Source organism: Rhagoletis zephyria, unplaced genomic scaffold, assembly GCF_001687245.7.
Source record: "Rhagoletis zephyria isolate East Lansing unplaced genomic scaffold, Rhagoletis_zephyria_1.1 Rzeph_scaffold_08746, whole genome shotgun sequence".
NCBI classification, from domain to species: Eukaryota; Metazoa; Arthropoda; class Insecta; order Diptera; family Tephritidae; genus Rhagoletis; species Rhagoletis zephyria.
The window spans coordinates 1-20,879 of record NW_016165826.1 but is presented as its reverse complement, the minus strand read 5'-3'; the positions used below and the strand labels follow the sequence as shown (position 1 = coordinate 20,879).

The 20,879-nt window shown below is 34.1% G+C and overlaps 1 protein-coding gene across 2 annotated transcripts; it reads left to right on the top strand.

Moving 5' to 3' along the window:
• The first annotated feature begins 3,846 nt into the window (after positions 1 to 3,846).
• Positions 3,847 to 11,693, top strand: Pen (karyopherin subunit alpha). Of its 2 annotated transcripts, none has more exons than XM_017631428.1 (6): positions 3,847 to 4,202; positions 4,512 to 4,621; positions 4,680 to 4,993; positions 5,064 to 5,634; positions 7,365 to 7,512; positions 10,569 to 11,693. In XM_017631428.1, exons 2-6 carry the CDS (start codon positions 4,562 to 4,564, stop codon positions 11,036 to 11,038), a joined length of 1,563 nt encoding a protein of 520 aa, XP_017486917.1. In that variant the 5' UTR covers positions 3,847 to 4,202; positions 4,512 to 4,561; the 3' UTR covers positions 11,039 to 11,693. The 2 variants fall into 2 exon arrangements, with proteins under 2 accessions (XP_017486917.1, XP_017486918.1); XM_017631429.1 differs by lacking the exon at positions 3,847 to 4,202 and adding an exon at positions 4,283 to 4,382.
• The last annotated feature ends 9,186 nt before the right edge of the window (positions 11,694 to 20,879 follow it).

The window sequence follows — 20,879 nt, the reverse complement described above, 5'->3', positions numbered from 1 at the left end:
GCTCAGTTTTGTTAGGCGAATACTCTCTCTGCGTGCCAACGCCGCACATGAAATTGCATTGACTAAGTGCGAACATATCATTAAATCGTTAATAGTACCCGTTAGAGATGAGTTTGGGACTAATTGATCTCCAATTATACCCATAAGGGATGAGTCGAGACTAATTGATCTCCATTAGTACCCGTATGAGACTAGTTGCAACAATAGGGTACCCGATTGAGTGTAATCTCGGAATACTCTCTTTAGAGATTAGTCGCACAATTTTTTGCAGGGTACATGTCTACGTAAAGAAATATACGCTTGTATTTGTTAGCACTTACAAAGTATATTTAATAATGTTCAACGCCTAAAACCATACAATGATTTTTGCATAAATGTGTTACTTCGACGACCTTCAAATATGCCGACTCAATTGCTAACATAATATTATGTAAAGCATACTTTTGGGCGTATATCATGCGAATAATACACAGGACACCGCCACAAAAGTATAAGAGGGTGGTAGCTTAATGAAATTAGGGTTCATTTTAAGTGTGACTTGCAAAGTAAAAAGGAATTACATACATATGTATGTATGTATGCATGTAGGTTCACGGTTATTTTCATGAGCACAGTGGGGGATGGCAGCGTCTGTGCGCCTAGAAGGCGACAACTAAAGTGTGCCGCATAATGAAGTAATTTTCAAAGTATCACTTAATTTAGTGTGCTAACAGTTAAAGAGGTATTTTCATTTGAAACTGAAGTGCGGCAGCGGAACAACAAAGTAGAGTGTGTAAAGGTAAAGAAAACGCTTGGATAAAGTAGTCCATTGCCAAAGGTGCGACTCGCCGTTAGGGTCAGACATGCATACACACATAACTTCATGTTCATATATCCACATGCTAAGAATACATAGATATATGTATGTGTTTGTATGCACAATTCTCTCAAAGGTTCTTAAAAAATAACCAACGCCTTGCATTCAGTTTCCTCTCGTAGTAGCCCAAACAATTTTTAGGTGTGAACTGATGCATGAAATCAAATTGCAGTTTCATCATAGCTGACACTGTTGCTACTTTCAGCTTTACCAATCCTGTAATAATTGTCGACTGTTAGCTAAACACTCATCCACTCACCTTCTATAACGGAAACATTTTAGCTGTGGAACCTGAGAGCGCAAGCCTGCCGAAATCTGCAGAGTATCCATAAGCTGTAAAATGTGAAAATACCGGTCGAGAGAGAACAGGAGATGGGACGAGAGAAAAGTAGATATTAATAACACAAGGATATCCCAGTGGCATGTACACAGCATCAGGTACTGTCTGGAATTGTTTTACAGCAGTGCGAATGAATTGTGGATTTTATGTTATGCTCTCTGTTGCCAGTTTGGCTGTTGTTGATAAGAGGAGTCCTTGACTATGTTGATAATAAATGGTTTTTAAGCTTCACACATCTTGGGGTCTACGGCACTCATATTGCGGAGGTCAAAAAGGAATGACCGACTCGTATGTACATTAGGGTGCCCATCGAAAGTTTGTATTTTTTTTTAATTTCAAGACCCTACCCCCTAATTTACTTCCTTTTTATGAGAAATATTATTTCCTATTTTTGTAGATTCGCGACTTGTCATTTTAGGTCAGTGCAGTTTTGTAGATTTATCAGTTTTTGAATGACTAGTTTTCATTCAATTTTAAAGATCGAACATGTTGTGAGAGGAGGCTTTATAGGCTTTCAAAATGATGTATTATAATCCATTGTCAGACTTGGATTGTCAAGATTTTGTATCGAAAATATTTTTCTAATTTTTTAAGCTTTCACCATCACTAATTTCCACAATTTCAAAATATGTAGTACTGTCTAAAAATAAATCTATTAATGTCAATGTTAATGAAAAAAATTAATGCATTAATTTTTGAAAATTAATGTAAATGAAAATTTCAATGCGTTAATCCCGAAGAAATAATGCTAATGCATTTTTTTTTCTTTCTGCCCGTTAGTTTGGTAAATTTAATTTTCAGTGGCATTATATTTTCCAAAATTAATGCATTGAAATTTTCATTTAAATTAAATTTCAAAAATTAATGCACCAATTGTTTACATTAACATTATTGCTTTAAGTACCATTAATGCATTAAAAAATTAATGCGTTTTTCACAACTCTGCCGACGTTATAGCTGGTAAAAAATTTTACGCCTATGGCATGTGCCAGACCCCCTTTTACAAACTCATTTATTTACAGTCTACTATAAGCAACTACTATAGATATATATGTACACCAACCCCTCTACTCTAACAGAGTCACAAAACTTAGCTCATCACTGTTGTGATTTCAAGTGCGCCGAGAAATGTGTCACAAAAAAAATTCGATTTTGAGTGCTAGAAAAATACACAAAAATTTAAAAAATTGAATTGAAGCGGCATATTTTTTGAGAGGCCAGCTTTGAGGCGCGGTAGAAATCACAGCAGTGATTAGCTAAAGTTTGTGACTTTGTTAGAATACGGATGCAAATTTCAAGTTCATGTGACTAATGGTTCTGAAGTTATAGCTGATACAAAATGTCCACGCCCATGGAAGGTGCCACGCCCCGTTCTACAAACTGTATACCCTGCTATAAGCGCCTACCATAGATATGCCTGCGTACCAAATTTCAATTTCTTCGGACTTATGGTTCCGAAGTTATGGCTGATTCAAAATTTCACGACGCCCCCTTGTCGAATCCTAGACCTTTTCACGCTATTATAGGCCCAGGTGTCATGGCAATACTCTATCCAAATTTCGAACGAGCCATTTTCCTAAAATTTCTTAAAAAAACAATTTGTTGCTAAAGAGCGATTGTATGTACATATCAATTTTGAATAAATACTGGATAAGGATAGGATTAGGATTAGGATAAGGATAAGAATAAGGATAAAGATAAAGATAAGGATAAGGATAAGGATAAGGATAAGGATAAGGATAAGGATAAGGATAAGGATAAGGATAAGGATAAGGATAAGGATAAGGATAAGGATTGGAATAAGGATAAGGATATGGAGAAGGATAAGGATAGCGATAAGGATAAGGATAGGGACAAGGATAAGGATAATAATAGAGATAAGGGTAAGGATAAGAATTAGGATAAGGATGGGGATAGGGATATTAATAAGGATAAGGATAAGGATAATCCTATGGATAAGGATAAGTATAAGGATAAGAATAAGGACAAGGATAAGCATGCATATAAATATAATCTCATTCTAAGCTCGTTTGTTGGTAACCTCGTTTACTCACTCAAATCTCGGATTACTAGCTAGACAGATTGTGGTGCTTGTTTTTCTCACAACTCAAGCAAAAGTTTAGATTCTCTGTGACTCTTGAATTACTTGAATATCTTGTAAATTAACCTCTTCTCCTTGCTAGCGTCCGTTTTAGTTCAGTTGCACTTTTGTCACTTCTCTTCTTCGCAAAAATTACCGATTAAATTAAGCTGGACACCGAAAAGTTGTCGGGGTAATCTGAGAATATTTCATAACTACGGATTAACGAGGAATTTTGTGTGGCTAATCTACTTATTTTAATTACAGATCATGGAGTTAAGCTTGAGTATAATTTATTTGTATGTAAACGTAGCATAAGGAAATTTTTTTAAATTTATTTGTATTGTCAAATGTAACCCTGTTTTGATTTCAACCATAGCCAATATACATTTGTGTAGACTTTTTCCCTGTTGTGCTGAAAATTTGATTTCATTCCCTACATTTCCATTAGCAAAAGCGAGACAGCTATCTACCATCGGAAACTTTGCGCGGGCAACAAAAATATAAACGATCGCGACAAGGAACTTAGTTTCTGCGACACAGCTGTTTGCGCATTTCCACCCGTGGTAATCGCTGTCGAGAACAATTTTTGCGCGTTTTTCTTTGTTTTATTGCAATAACAAAAGTGCATGTGCAATTGTCTCCACAACACTCTGCTGCTTCTGTGAGGGGAAACGAAAATTTTGAATTTTCAAACGGCATTTTTAGCGGAGAGCTGCCATTCTGAAGACGTGTGAAGTGAATTTTCCTTGTAAAATTTTTAAAAGGTTTTAAGGTGCAGTTTTTAGTGTTAAATATTGTTCAAAAGATAGCTGCACATCTTGTTTGAATCGTAGTGTATTATTTTATTTGCAAGAAGCAAATTTTGCCAAGAAGGTCTCGTCCGATCTTTGGATTGATATTCGGTTAATTGAGACAAATCTGAGGTAGGTGCTTAATTGTTGAACTCTACGCAATTATTCTTGAAATATGCCTTTGAATACGCTAAAAGATCCGAAATGTTTGTGGAAATGTGTACTGCTTTACCTGCTGCACCTGCACTGCGCTATTCTGATTTTTCTCTACCTGAATTGCCGTTTCCTCAAACAGACCGGGTGTTTTTTCAAGTAACAGGATCTAAAAATAATGATAAATATGAAAGTATTGTAGCATCTAGAAAATTCCATATTTATTTGAGAACTCACGAAGGAGTTGTAACTTTTTTATTTTTTCTATTTTTTAATCAAAATTTTCAGTTCGCTTTGTTATTCATTCATTGCTGCGTTAATTGAACGTCTTATTCAAAATGAGCAAACCCGATGCATCACGTCAAAATTCCTACAAATCTAACTCCATCAACACGCAGGTTTGTAAATACTGTGCAATTTCATTGTAAATCTTGAATCTAAAAATTTTCTCTACAGGAGTCACGCATGCGTCGCCATGAGGTCACCGTAGAGCTGCGTAAATCCAAGAAAGAGGATCAACTATTCAAGCGACGCAATATTAACGAAGAGGATATTGTATCACCTCTGAAGGAGTCCAATAGTCAATCGCCTGTGCAAATGACCATCGATGAAATGGTTTCCGCTATGAACAGCCAAGATGTTGAACGTCAATTCATAGGCATGCAATCGGCACGTAAAATGCTAAGCCGCGAACGCAACCCTCCTATTGATTTAATGATAGGGCATGGCATTGTACCCATTTGCATACGATTCCTGCAGAACTTTGAGAAGTAAGTCTGCTCTAAGGGCAAATGTCATCCAAATTTTACAGAATTTATTTTTCTCTTCCTACACTTCTAGTCCTTTGTTGCAATTCGAGGCTGCATGGGCGCTTACGAATATTGCTTCGGGCACTTCGGAACAGACACGTTGTGTCATCGAACAAAATGCAGTGCCACATTTTGTTTCACTGCTCAAATCAAAGTCGATTAATCTTGCCGAACAGGCAGTTTGGGCTTTGGGCAACATAGCAGGCGACGGCGCAGCAGCACGTGACATTGTCATACAGCATAATGTGGTCGATGGTATACTCAATTTGATAAATAGTGAAACGCCACTTTCCTTCTTGCGCAACATTGTTTGGTTGATGTCGAACTTGTGTCGTAACAAAAATCCTTCGCCACCATTTGATGAGATAAAACGCTTGTTGCCTGTGCTATCAGAGTTGCTCTGTGGCGGCGATGTACAAGTGCTAGCCGATGCTTGTTGGGCCCTATCCTATGTGACTGACGATGAAAACATAAAAATTCAAGCTGTAGTTGACACAGGTGCAGTGTCGCGTTTGGTCACACTACTTGGCACCGACGAGCCGTCAATAATTGTGCCAGCATTACGTAGCGTTGGTAACATCGTTACCGGTACGGATCATCAGGTAAGCTAATATGATATAACTTATTGCATTTTTAAAGCAATTGCTGAGTATGCTCTGAGCTTAGAACTAATGCGAGACTGTTTTGTATGCTTAATAATAGTCCCGAGCTTATTAAATGTGCCCACATGCATGTTTGCATAGATTCATACAAAAATTTGTATGTATGTAGCCGTATACATATATACGTAAAAAATCCCGAGCGGCACCCATCAAAGACCTTATGCAATNACCATATACATATATATACGTAAAAAATCCCGAGCGGCACCCATCAAAGACCTTATGCAATTCCAGATTAAAAACTAAAATGAAACTCGCAAGCCTCTGCAGAGATAAAGTACCACTTTCTGTGCACTAGTTAAGCTGCCTTTGGCTAAATTTTAGTTGCTTTTACTGCAGCTTCTGATGTAACGCGTACATTTTCGGCAACAAACTCATTTATGTGGTGGAATAGCAGTCTACTGTCGATTCGTTGTCAACACTTGACGATATACCCGCCACACCACCATTTGGCCCCACACGTCCTTTCATGCTTGTTCGCTTAAGTTTTTGCAATGCTATGTGTAAATTTGCATATGAATCTAAAGCTCGATTACTTGACATAGATCCGCATTAAAATTGCGAGAAAGCTAGTGAGTATAAAAGATGGTGGTGTGAAGGTGGGTGGGTGGGACTTTCCTAGTACGAGCAAATGGAGGCACGTTACGGCCGCGTGATAGGAAGCAAAATATATTAAGGCATGGAGATGGGGTTGCTGTTTTCCGTTGAAACTTCCGGTGCTGCATAATCTGCACATTTCGCAAATGGAAAATGAATATTTACGAATTTTCACTTTGGATTCCGGGATTAACATGTTGATGAAGGTAGTTGATGGACAGCTTCGTAGCTGTGCTGCAATGGTTGCTGTTCTGCAAGCGGAATTGTTTTAGAGTATAGGGCATATATTTGTACAGGAAAGTAGCACTTGCTGCCTTTGTTTTCATTTGTTTATTACATATAAAATTATAGTTAAAAAAAAACTCGCTATTAAAATTTCCATTCGTACTGTCATCAGGTATGTGACTTGAAAATGGAAATCGCTGCATCTTTTAGGCACATCAATATTACAGAGTTACATCCCGAGCTAATAAAAGCGCGGTATTAATAGGCTGCGTTCCTGCATGTCGTTTTCATACTTTATTTTAAAATTAAGCGATATTATTCGTTTAGCTTTCTTCCGTCGGGCTGCATTATAGTGTCATTCATAATGAGAACTTGCTCACAATTGCTTTCTTTACTGGGCAAAATATTTCCACCTCACCCCTTAAGCATATTTAGTATAGTACTTATTTCTAGCCAAATTCCAAACCGCGGCCTATTCTTTAAGCTTAAGTGCCTTTCAATTTGTGGAAATTATTTGGCACCTTGCTAATTTTACCCCCACGCTTCATACCTTCATGGTAGCTGTAGTTTTAATCCCCGAATCAGCAACATATTTATCTTAATTTTTTATTTATTTGCATACCTTTTTGGCATTTGCTAAATTTCATTTGCATATCTGCTACTTTCTTTATACTCAGAAAAAAGTGAAGAAAATATAAATTCATTTTCCGTTTCCTTTGTTTTTCTTTCTGTTCTGTTTCTTTTATTTTTGTTTTTTGTTATTGCTGTTTGCCGCCCCTGCTGTTTGCCTGCCAATACCTGCTTTACATTTAATTCTAACCGCTCCATCACCAAACCCAACCATCCAGACGGACGCAGTTATTGCTGCGGACGGCTTGCCTCGATTGGGTGTTTTGCTGCAACATCCAAAGGCTAATATTGTGAAGGAGGCAGCCTGGACTGTTAGTAATATCACAGCCGGAAACCAAAAGCAAATTCAGGCCGTTATCGATGCTGGTAAGTTTGTTTTTATATTTTGTATTTTTTCTGTTCCTCTTTCTGTTGTTTCTACTGTATTTATGTTCTGTTTGTAAACTTTTGTGGAAAGTGAAGGACTTGAATGCAAATTTTCAGTTACTTGGATAGCTGGTTAGTTGAATAGATGAAGAATTGTGGATTGCATCAACCTTTTAAGTAGGAGTACCTAAATACATATTTAGAATGGATGAACGGTCGGTTGCATGTTTGAGTAGGCATTTGGTTGGTTTCTGGGTGGTCGGGAAGCGTATCAAAATGAAAAACAAACCTCCAGAGCAGAGTAGATAATAAATATTTGTATGAATGAAATTCGGCCACGGCAGCTTTAGTGAATGACAGGCGGACTGTAATAGCAGACATAATTTTAATTAATCTAATTTTTGTATAAACATGCATACAAATGTACTTGTGCGAACAAAAATAACGCTGCTTTGAATTAGAACATCTAAAATTTTAAAATTAGAACAAATTGCGTTCAGAATAATGAAAAAGTTTTATCTGCTAATATGTAGGTCATTAGTCTATTGCTTTTTTAAGTAGCACTTCCCGTTTTTTTTTTCTAATTGCAATATTAAAATTACGTCTGCTTGAAATTAATGAAGATTAAACCAGGTTGCCACTGTATATGCAGTTAAACTCTTGTTAAATTTCAATGGTTTTTTGTGAAACGAAATTCACTTTTGTATAGAAAAATATTGTGCACAAAATAATAGGAGTACAATATTCTGACAATTTTTCTTTATGGTCTGATTATGCATACCTCGCATAACTTCGCGCAACTACGCATAAACTTTAAACTGTCGTTTCGTTTGTACTTTGTATGTATTTTGTATGTATTCCATTGCCCATTAATTAGCAGAACTTTTAAAAACTTAGCGATCTGTTGAACTTAGATTTTGCTTCACATTTTCTCAAGTATGCATAAACAGACCTTTAGTTTGTTAAATGTTTATTAAGTTTTTGTATAAGCTCTTTGTCTAACAATGACTATATTAATCCAAATTTCAAACCTTGTGCAAAAACTCTAAAAATTCAACAATTTTCACCAAACTTAAATTTTTTTATTCAGATTAAAAAAGCATTTATGCGGTTTTATGGCCCATGAATTTATAGTACAATAAAGTGTAAGTATGAAGTTGCTAAAAATCGCATTGATTCTTGGCAATTTTTCGGTCACAGTACCAGGCATTTTCTTCCAACCAAAAAAATTTTCGAGCATACTGGCCGCAAAAAATTTGCCAAAAATCAACGCTATTTTGTAGCAACTGGAAACTGCACTTTATTTTAATGAATTGAATGGGCTATAAGACTGTATTGTAAAAAAAAAAACGCTAAACAAAAATTTGAAGCTTTGTTGAATTTTTATTTTTGCTCAAAGGTGAAATTATGATTTACATATTGTCCTTTAAATTACAAAACCGCGTACGTCATTCTGCAAATTCGCGAGACTAAGATTTTCTGCCAGAAATTGAATTTGATCCTTATCCATTCGTCCTGAAATTTACTAGCCAGAAATGCGATTGCTTTATAAAAAAGAGAACCATTTAGAAATATGAGTGTTTTTACTCTAGAAAATCATTTATGCAAACTCACGTACGCGGTTCTGCATTATTTTGATACGCGGTTTTGCATTTTGTTGATACGCGGTTTTGTACTTTAAACGACGATATGTATATAGTTTTTATTAGAAAATGAGCTATACTTTTATAAGAGATGATATCGCACTCCTATTATTTTGTGCACAACTGTATATGCATAGTTTAACTCTTTTTTGCCGTTAGGTTAATTCGGACCTTTAGGGCATATATCCCGTAATCTTATGCGATGAATTGCCCATGCACAAAAATCTCTGCGCTAAGCTTTTCGCTTGCCATCAAACTGACAGATCGCCTGCGATGGGTGCACGCTAATGGAGACAACAACTTAGAAACGAAATCGGATCACACATTTTAATTTGTTTTTTTGTTCTCCAGACGCCACTATCCAATTTCTATGTAGAATTGCTCGGTGATTCCGAAAGTCAGGTTAATTTTTTTTTCTATGGATACGTTTTCAAGATATTTGCAATTTACAGTTATTCCGCTTTAAGTAAAAATTGGTTCCTTTTAATCACGTATATCTTACGAACCAGGTTAAAAAACTTAATGTAAGATACGGCAAATGAAAGCCAATGAAATTCACCATAAACCATATATACATCACTTTCCGATAGGACTGATAGTTTCTGGCAAATAAATTAGTCATTCCAGTTTTTTTCTTTATTTTTTAAGGAATCAAACTTTAACAGAAGAAAATTAAAATAATAACAGGTTCTGTGCCAAATTTTTGCATTTGTACTAATGCCTGTTCTGTTATAAAAAAAAAAATCAAGTTACTGATCAAGAAAATCGATGGATAAATTAGTTCGTAAGATATACGTGATTAAAACTAACCAATTTTTGCTTTAAGCTGAATAACGGTAAATTGAAAATATCTCGAAAACATGTCCATAGAAAAAAAATTAACTCGATTTTCGGGATCACCGAGCAATTCTCAGTAATTTCAAAATTGCAAAAAAAAAAAAAAACAAAGTACATATTTGTTATGACTAACTTGCAAAATATAACTAGAGATCGCAAATCTAAATTACTTATTTACTATGATAATTTCAAAGTTATTTTAAATAGTTTAAGAGCGCAAATTTCGACTAGGTTTTAGAGGCATTTAGGTACATATTGTCCCTTTGGGAATTGGCGGTTTTGTAATTTGTTGGTATGAAAGAGTACCTATACTTGAAATTGATAGTTCTGCTTGTTTTAATCTTTTCGCTTGCCTTTTATATTTAATATTAATATTGTGCTCTTTTTTGCGTTTCCGTTTTTCATTCTAATCTATCATTTCAACACTTTTCACGTTGTAAATATATTTAAAAATGTAGCATACCATTTTCTGCTTCCTGTTTACTTTTATACCATTCCTTCTTTGAACTCGTTGATGACTTTCCACTTATATTGATTTTAACCACCAACATCGAAAATTCCCTCACAATCAAATAGGTATTTTCACTCAAATTCGCCATGTATTGGAAAAGGGCGACTTCAAGTCACAAAAAGAGGCCGCTTGGGCCGTTACAAATACCACTACGAGTGGCACACCTGAACAAATAATCGATTTGATTGAGAAATACCAAATATTGAAGCCATTCTGCGATTTGCTCGACGCAAAGGATCCGCGCACTGTTAAGGTTGTACTAACGGGACTTGCCAATTTGTTTGTATTGGCCGAAAAATTGGGCGGCACAGAGAATCTCTGTTTGATGGTCGAGGAAATGGGCGGCTTGGATAAGCTGGAGAAATTACAGGAGCACGAAAACGAGGAGATATACAAAAAGGCTTTCGCTTTGGTGGATGCCTACTTCAGCAATGCCGATGATGCCGAGGCTGAGTTGGCGCCACAAGAGGTTAATGGTGCGCTCGAATTTAATGCGGCTCAATCGAAAACGCCCGAAGGCGGTTACACGTTTTAGTTATGTGTGTGGGAATGCAGCTGCTAGCGTGCTGCTTAATCATCGAGAAATGTGTGCGCGTGTTTGTATGTTTAACTAATATTTTGGTTGCACACACTCGCCGAGTAGTGCAATGCTATTATGCAACCGTCGTTTTTTTTTACATATTACATATATATACATGCAAACAATCGTTCACATTTTTCAATGATTTTTTACGTTCGCCCGTGGTGCCAATCATCGTCAACATAATATGTAATTTTAAGATTTGAGCACTTATGCTTAAGATAGACACTAATTAAAATTACTTCCCACCTAAAAGCCGCTTGCATTCGCCAATTTGGTTTAAATTTTATGCGTTTATCACCAAACTATGCATGCAATTATTGTATTCACATGTTTTTTTATTCCACATTTACTCAATTATACTCATAAGCTTATTTGATGTTTGTGCGAAAAAAAATTATGTTAATTTTAATTCGGATTCGCTAATGCCCATTAAATTGTTTTTAATACCTCTTTAAGATTGCGCTGAAAATTCATACATTATTGTGGCCACTACTACATACATTAACTAAATGTTAAAATGATCGTATCAAACAAAATTGTAAAATGCTTTATTACTTACATACATACAAACAATAAATCATTCAGGTAATGAAAAGTTATAACGAAATGGTTGTGGTTACTTTTTTTTTTGGTTCTCAAGATTCATCTAGTCATGGGATATATTCTGGCTGTGTTCTTATTCTTTATTATTCGTTAATACTACAAAAACAAACTAACGTCCAAAGCTACAAAAAGATAATGATAAAAATAACGGTGCTTGGCTTTTTGGATGTCCGTGCGTACAATTAATTACTGGATCAAGTTAGGATTCTCTTTGAAATGCTTTATTATTATTCATGCCCACTATGGTATAACAAGCGATGTGAAGGATTAAATTCCTGTTAATGACATCAGTTAGATAGGATGTCATTCGCACGAATGACAGTGTCAATCGGATTAGGCCCGTCGGTTACCGTAGTAGGCATGATTATCATATTTCGCTCTAAGACAAATATACCGAAAATAAAATTTAAAGTTATGTTACCGAAAAGCAAAATAGAGAATTCTGAACGAATCGGCTTTAATAACAGTGAAACAAAATCTGGAAAATTACACAAACTTTCCATTTCCCGGCATCCTGTCATTATTTTATAAAACTGAGTTTTAAAATTTTCTTAACCCCTGAAATTCTCAGCTAATAAAAACACTTTCGCGGGACTAAGTTTAAATTTTGGTTTAAGAGTGTTTGTAGTTTTTAAAAAACAAAAAGCAGAGGTTTAGAAAGAAATAAATTATGAAGGTAAAAAAAATGAGTATACCTACCAAACAAATTATAGTCTCCAAGTTGATATCCAACATATCATTCCCCAATCGCTTAAGTCTTAAAGACTGTAAAAAGAAGAAAGAAATCTTAGTGAAATGAGAAAAATAAAAACCGAACAAGAAATTTATTCATGATGTTTCAAATTAAAATCGAAAACTTCTTAGGTAAATATCGAGCCCTATTTCCGAATATATCGTAATCGACAAATTATCGAAATTTTGTTTTGTTGGAAATAGGTTACTAAGGGCCTGTGCCAATTAATAGAAAAGTACTCTGGATAATAAATTTTTGACAGCTATGAGGTGAATAAAAATTGTTTATCCGGCAGGGCTAGTGAAAATTTGGCAGCAAGCAGTAGCTTTTTTTCTTTAGTTTTCTAGCCGATAATTATCAGGAAAAAGAGGAATGGGATCATTGATGGAAACGAAACTAACAGAAAATAGCAAGTAACTACCTGATCGGTGTATTTGACATTTGAAAATATTTGACGTAATTTTTCAATCGCGTTTTATATATAAAAACTATTCACAAATACATTTTACAATTTCATCAATATTTAATGATTCGCAAATTTTTATTTAAGAAATACCAAAAATTTGAAGAAAGAAACAAATAAAGCAACCTAACCTCGCTTGTTTACGCTTCAACGGCTATTTATTCGTTTTGACAGCTGTTATATTCAGCTAGTAAAAATTTTACATGCAGAAATTATCAGGAGAGGCAAAAAAAGAAGAGTGTAAGAACGAAAGCCGCTAGTCTTTTGGGTTGAGAAACTGTTTCCAGCCAAAAACTAGTGATAATTATCTGTAAAGAAACAAAGCTTATATCACGAAGAATACAGAACAACGCATGTATACACATAAATTACAGACAACCAAAGCGAGTGGATATTAGAGAAAAATTAGTGGTTATTGCTAAAAGGTATAATACATGGATTTCAGTACCAGAAGAACTGAAATCAGCAAAGGCAAATACTTTTCTCTATAACTGCTGCATTCTATTACTTGCTAACCCGATAGCCTTCTTCTGCATGAAAGCAACTGTCAAAAATTTCCAGCAGTAAAGTGTTACGAATTGGCACAGCAGAAATGAAAAATTTTCTCACCATAGTAAAAAGTTTTCCACCATAGAACTTTTCTACTGATTGGCACAGGCCCTAACAGTAACATTGCAGCGAGAGCGTAAAAGCAAAATAGAGCGTTAAATTGAGAAGAAGAGNATACCGTTAATTTCTTCATGAGCCATTCCTCGGATCTAAACATAATTAGTATGGGACCACCCTTAAGGTATCACCCTTCCGATGGAAAAAGAATCGTGGTCCAAAGTTATGCGGGGTAACATACATAAAAAAAAAAATATTTCGACGACCTTCTTCTGAAGTTGGTTAATACTTACTATCAAAAATAGGTGTGGCTTTTTAAAAAGTGGCATACAACTCCGTTGTTTTTGGTACTCTACAATTTTTAGTGAAGGTGTATTTTAATATATCCGTAAACAACGCAGTTTCGAAAACCGTGTTGGTCAGAGACTTTGTGAATTAAGGTAACGATATGCATTTCATTGGTTCAAAATTGTAAATAAAACGACAGGCTTGTTAATATAATGTTACTAGTGAACCCGCTCGGCGTTAAAACGTCCAAGATAGAATTTTAAAAACCTACAAACTATTCCAAATGTTAGTCAGCATATAAACGAATCGAGTATCATATTTCCTCTAAATCCGTGCCGCCGTTTCGCATAGTATTATATTAGTAATAGTTCTGATCCAGTACTCCATGAACTTACAGTATTTTACACGAACTTGCAGGAAGTTGCAGGAAAAATGTTCCCGTACTCCAAAATCCTCCAAAATCCTGTAAATGAGAGCGACTTTTGGAGAGTTGTGTAGAGAATGAAGTTGCAAAATTTTACCCGAACTTTTTCTTCTGGTAAAATCATGAAAAGTGTCAAGCAATGACTGGTTGACGTTTTTGCAGGAAAAATGGATTTTTTGTTCCCGTACTTTTGGTTTGTTACTCACTTTTTACTCTCACCTCAGAGAGTAATTTTGCTGTTTGACAGTTCTACAGGGCTTTTCACGAAAAGTATTGGATCAGAGCTAATATTACCAAATTTTAAACTTTATCAGACATCTATAGGCCAAGGTCTTTAATTTGACCTCTCATATTTCAAAAATAAACAGGCAGGTTATACAATTTATTTCCGAGTGAACCTTCTACAATGCTCAATTTGTGTTCAAAGCGAATCCAGTTTACAATTCACTCGGAAGTGAATTGCAGAACCTACCTTAAAGCCTTTTCAAACCCATTTTGATTGATATCCATCTTTTAAAAATTCATTTAACTTATTAAATAATTTGAATGCAGCGTATAAAATACGTGGAAACCCTTCAAAGTATACTTCAGCCTTTTCAACCCCATTACGATTGGCACCCATATTTTAATAATTCATTTGCCTTTTTAAATAATTTGAATTTCTGAGCAGTCGGCAGCCCTCTTCAAACACCTAAAAAATATTTGTAGTCTTCAAACAGAAGATTTCTTAACACTCTTTCGTTAGGCGCAGCAATGATGTTTTTCTAAACGAAGGAGAATTGGTTTTCGGTTTTAATTTTAATATGGTTGTATTTGCGGTATACTTTGATTTTATATATTTTACGAGTATGGCAGTTACATTGTAGAAACCATCATTTTTTTCTCTCTCCATTTTGTTGAGTTGTTTTTAGTATTGTTTAGTATGTTTTTGCGAATTAAGTACATCATGTAAACAAAACAATTTTCAAGTGCATATGCCTAAATTTTGAAGTGTAAACAAAGCCACTAAAATAAAAATAAAATGTATCTGCTTGCTATTATTACATCATATTTATGTAGGAATATTAGGGTGCCCAACCAGGGTACGAAAATAAACTGTACAAAACAATGCCCATTTGCTCATCGATCATCATATCATTTGTGGTGTAAATAATCAGAAACAAATTGTAAGATTCACTGTCATTTTCCCCAACGAGAAACGTTTGCTTTTCGTTTGTGACAATTGTACCATAGGCTACGTTTTATATGTATGCAAACGTTTCCATTACGTGAAAAAGATTTTTTTTCTGTAAATGTACTACATACATACATATATTTTTCTCTGTACGATTCATTTCGTTTGTTGTTTCGTCTGTAACTACTAAACTACTGAACTGTTAAAGTAATAAACGAAACGAAATAGTAACGTACAATATAGTTTATTTTCCTACACTGTGCCCAACTTTCTATATAAAAAATGCGAATTTCTTTCCCCCAAGCGAATCCTACAACTTGGTTATGGCTCTCAATTAAATAATTACACAACTTCGTTGCTAAACGGCAGTTTAATAGGTCGATTATGGTTAGAAACGTTACCTCAGTACGGTTGTCGATGTAGGATGATTGACTTTTTTTTTGAAGTCTTGATTTTTCGAGTATCTACCAAGTAAACCGAGTTTTTACCATCGAATAAACTGGGGTTTCACCTATTTTATCTCTTTGTATACCAGAATATCAAAGTTATAAATATTTTGTTTTTATTGAAAATAGAAGTAGAAAATTCGTATTAATTTTGTTGTTGAAAACATGATGAAAAAATTTATCAATAGAAAATTACTTAAAAAATAAGATGAAACACGAGCAAAAATCTTTCACTTTTGTTTTTGTAGTAGCAACTAATAGAGGTGCCTTTTTGACCAGTTTTGGCTATATCTCTGAAATTATTTTTTTTTTTTGGTTAAAGTCTTCTTACCTCGTTTCATATTGATAATTTTAAAAGAGAGTTGTGTTAAAATAATATTAAAAAGTTTTGTTACATTTTTGGCAGGGATATTTTACTGAGGAGCTTATATTAGCCTACAAAAAGTATTTCGATCAAAAAGTAACATAAAACTTATAGAAAACTTGCTACAATTATTTGCTGTAATGGGTAAATCGTAAACGGATATCTATGCGTTGGATTAACTCTACATTAACTCAAAATTACACAAATCCTTTCTCGCTACATACATATGTAGTTGATCCACTCTAATGGTAATGCAAATCTTGTGCGCCCGAGAATACACAAAAGAAAACATTATTACCCAAACAAAATAAACCAAAAGATTCATACTAATTTGCCACAAAATTCAAGGTGCCACAAAGAATTCGCTTGGGCCAACTAACAACAGACGCGCCAGGTGGTTGAATTTGCGCAAAAACAAGTGCAATAAAAAAGTACTTATGTAGAATGAAATAAAAACTTTGTTCGCAATAGCCTCTTCAGTATACCCCAGTGCGTAGTGTGCTGTCTGTCAAAAACATTATCGTTACTTTTAAGGAGGACACAATGGCAATTGTGTGTGTGATATGTATTGTAACCAACACTAACAACAGCAACATGCGTATCAAGTGAATGGGTTAAACGCCGCATAGGTGCCCGAACGAAGCGATTAGGTAATAATGAACGTGTAATAATATTATAAAGGTAAACATATGTTTACAATAAAAATGAAAAGTAAATCAATGTCAATGAATGCAAAAGCAGCGCAAGCAAAGAAAACGTGAAAAGTAAGGAACAAGAAATATTCGCTTGTGGAGCAATAAAAGTTTAACGTTTAACAAAACTGAAAGCATGATTCAACAACTACAGGTTGTAGCAATCGTACAAAAACAAAATTTACCGTTGGTATGAACTCCTTGTGTCATCCACATCTTCTTTATCTATCCATATTCGTATGTATACCTGCATACCAGGATTTCATAGAATTCTGAAAGGTTTAACAATTTTTTTAAGAATTTTCTTTAAGAAATCGTACAGAAATTTCTTTACTAGTTCTTGTCGACCGCTTCATATGGTTTTCTTTATAGATTTCTAAAAGAATCGTAACAAATTTCCGACACTCTTAAAGATTTCGGGAGCATTTGTTTGCAGGGTATACATATAAGTATATGTGTATGTATACGCAGATATGTAAATAAAGCAAAACAGACGATAATTTGACACAAGCGTGCTCATAAGAAGAAGCATAGCTTCTATCGCTATCACCTGTAATTGATGCGCCTTGAACTGAAAGTAGTAATAATCAAAATATAAGCGCCAAAGGGAGTCATTTTCGATGAGTGCTCTCAGGTATGCAAATATAAATCTCTGCGCATTTTGGATGCGCATGGCTCTCTAGTACAAAGAAATTTTGAATTCGTACCAGGATAGCATTTTTTTTGTGGAAAAATACATACATTTCTTTAATTAAAATAGACCCTTTTCGACTCACTACACATTTTCTCACGATAAAGTAGAAAACTGATTCGAGTGTTTGACATCCATAGACGGGCAGATAAATTTTAAAAGCTACTTGAGAAAGCGGCCCTTAGAAGAGAAAACTTTACTTATCACATTAAGATTTTTTCGGATCTTCTTTTTCTTTCTTTTTTCTTTCTGTGTTCATTTTGGCATTGTGTCATCAATTCCAACGCAAGCTTTCTTCGAATCTTTATTCTGTGCCACCTGCGTGCATTTTCAGAGAGGAATGGTTGGAGCTTATTGGCATTGAATACTAACTACCCCTTGTTGCCAGGACTGAGAGGTGTAAATAGATCCGAATAATGAATATTATTATTACAAAATTGCTATGAGTAACTCCATCCGATATTAAACAAGTGTACATTAAAATCGTATATAGCTTTAAGAATTTTTGAATCTAATAAATAATTAAAAATGGGACTACGAGTTTAAAGCACACTTTTTTCATCGAGAAATAGAATTATTTCTAACTGTCCAAGATCTCAAATTGTTGCGTGCATTTTGGTGCGCCACGCCCATGCTCTGTTTGTGATTTTCGAGTTTTTTCGCTATTATTTGTGCTAGTGTTACAAGTGTGTATATAAGCGTATTAGGGTGCATCACTCAAAAAATAAAAAAATCGATACTGTCGGAAAAATCTTATCATATTCTAAGTTCTCCACCAAAATATTTCGAAAAAATATTAAGATTTACGTGAGCTAGACTATTTGAAAATTCCTAAAAAAATCCCGTTTTTTTTATACATAAAATTATTTTTTCTAGAAAATCACCTCAGATTATAGAAGAGTTTAAGCTTAAAAGGTTTGCATAAAACTGTTTGAAAATTGTATCGACGGACTCAAAGTAATACGACTTTTGGAGTTGTTTTAAAATCGGTTTAGCTCACGTAAATGTTATATTTTCTCGAAATTTATAGAATATACAGACAAAGTCCAAGGTCAGTATACACTTTTTTCTAATATAATATTTACAATTATTTTCATGAAATATTTTTCTCATAAATTTTTTATGAAAATAAAGTATATTTCATACTTTATAAGATTCACAAAAGTTCAAAAAATTTTCATCAAAATTTCAAACTTTTTACTCAGAATTTCTAGAAAATTTTCGAATATGCAGTTTTATTGGCCATTCAATTTAAGTGTAATAAAATGTAAATGAAACAATTTTTCCATACAACTAATTGAGAATATTATATCAGAACAAGTTGTATACTAATTTTTGACAGCGACTATAAAAAAAAATTATAAGTCCGTCAGAAAAACGGAAATTTTTTTGGAGATGCATCCTAATGCACATACATATCGCTAGCTTAGAGTGAAAAGTTGCCAAGTCCACTTTCTATGAAAACTCATATTTTGATACAGGAGGCTAGAGAAACTAGAAATGCATCGTTTCGAAAAGGGAAAAGGTCCTTGTTCATGTTTTCTCGTTTATATTGAATGAAAGGAAAATTTGCAAAGTCCAAAAAAAGCTCCGAAAATTCGATAAGGCCAAAATAGTACGAAATCTTTGAATAAAGATCGAATCCCTTTGATTCGTATGGAGTTTTGCTTTGCTTTAAACTGGCAAAATGTTGTATTCAAAGTTTTGCAAAATACTTAAAGAACATGGCTATAAGAACTTTTTTTCCTCTACTGTACAATTTTCAAATAGGGACTTAGCAACTTTTCACTCTAAGCTAGCGATATGTATATACTTACTTATATGTATGTGCATACGTATGTGTGCATGTATGTACATACATACTTTTTCCATTTTTTTTTGTTTTTATTATTATTGTTGATCTCACTCGATTGATCGTCTCTTATGGCGCCGAGCCGGTGGCTTTTTTTAGTGTTTTTGCTGTTCCACTTCTTTTGTTGATGTTTTTGAAACTATGTGCAGGTATTTGTTATTTTTATTTTGCTACTTTTTCGCACTATGCACGCTTATTTTCCGTTCCATAAAACTAATGGAGCGTATGAGTTTGGATAAATAAATGAGACTTGACAAAATTTGTATGAAGTATTTTTCAAGTTTCTTTCCAAATACTGGTATGGCCATAATTATTTTTAACAATATATTTATCGATTTGTTTTTTTTTTGATAATTTTAAGCATTTCCTTATAAACATTGTGGTCGGTATGTTATCGATCTTTTTGATGAAAATTTGTTTATTTCCTACGACAGTCGGGTCTACATCGCACGAACGAAACAGATCTATGTACATACATACATATGTATGTATATTTGGCCAATGACCGTTACTCCGGCTGAGTCTCCAAAAACTATGTAGGGAATTTTTATGCTGTTAAAACAACAACAACATGAAGTTTTATAATTGTGCCATACTTTTGATTGCGTTTCAATGTTTGCTCGAAACTTTTTTAATTCAACAAATTTAATAATTTTTTATTAAAACCACAGAAAACCGATCAAGCTATATTGGTAAATTTAGGAATCTAAAAACGAAGACAGAAAATCATCAATATTTTGTAATCTTAAATAAAGAGTTGACATTTTCTAAGCGTCGCTAAAAATTTTCGATTGAACATACATATTTTGCTTTCTTTATTGTGTTATCATTTTTAAAGATTTGTAGTTTTAAAGTTCAATAAAAAATCTTAATATTAATTAATACTTGAACTTCATTTCTTTGTTCAAAATTATTATTTGAGTTTTATTTTTTCACTCACGAATAACTATTTTTTTAAACCTTTTTTTTCCTCAAACGAAATTATTATTTGAGCTTTATTTTTCACTATTTATGATCGAAATAAGAAATTTTGCAGGCGCCGCACAGTGTTTCGACTATATGCAGGCAGGTGGAAATAATAGTAAACCTGCACCAATTTCACTCAAACTTGACATGTGCTCTAGTTTTACTTAGTAATAGGGAATTATGAAATATGGTAAAGATGGAATAATTGCCAGGCCTTCTACTCTCCGATTTCGATGAAATTTAGTTTGTACTCTCTCTTTTATTAGAAAAACCTAAATATAAAATGTGGGGAANGTCATCATGACTTTTTCCACCTGCCTCTGTATAGTCGAAACACTGTGCGACGAAATAAAAACAATGATAAAATAATGTTACATACATATTTACTATATAGTACTTATTAGAATGTTACTGATTCAAGTGCATCAAGAACTGTAAGCTCGAGTGTATTGGACATCAACACCTCGGACAAATATGTATATTATGAATTC

What these genes read in the sequence shown, in the direction of transcription:
- Pen (XM_017631428.1), top strand. Translation starts at nt 4,562, where the DNA reads ATGAGCAAACCCGATGCATCACGTCAAAATTCCTACAAATCTAACTCC. An exon ending in TTACCGGTACGGATCATCAG is followed by an intron (nt 5,635 to 7,364) that starts GTAAGCTAATAT and finishes CCAACCATCCAG; the next exon opens with ACGGACGCAGTTATTGCTGC. An exon ending in TCAGGCCGTTATCGATGCTG is followed by an intron (nt 7,513 to 10,568) that starts GTAAGTTTGTTT and finishes ACAATCAAATAG; the next exon opens with GTATTTTCACTCAAATTCGC.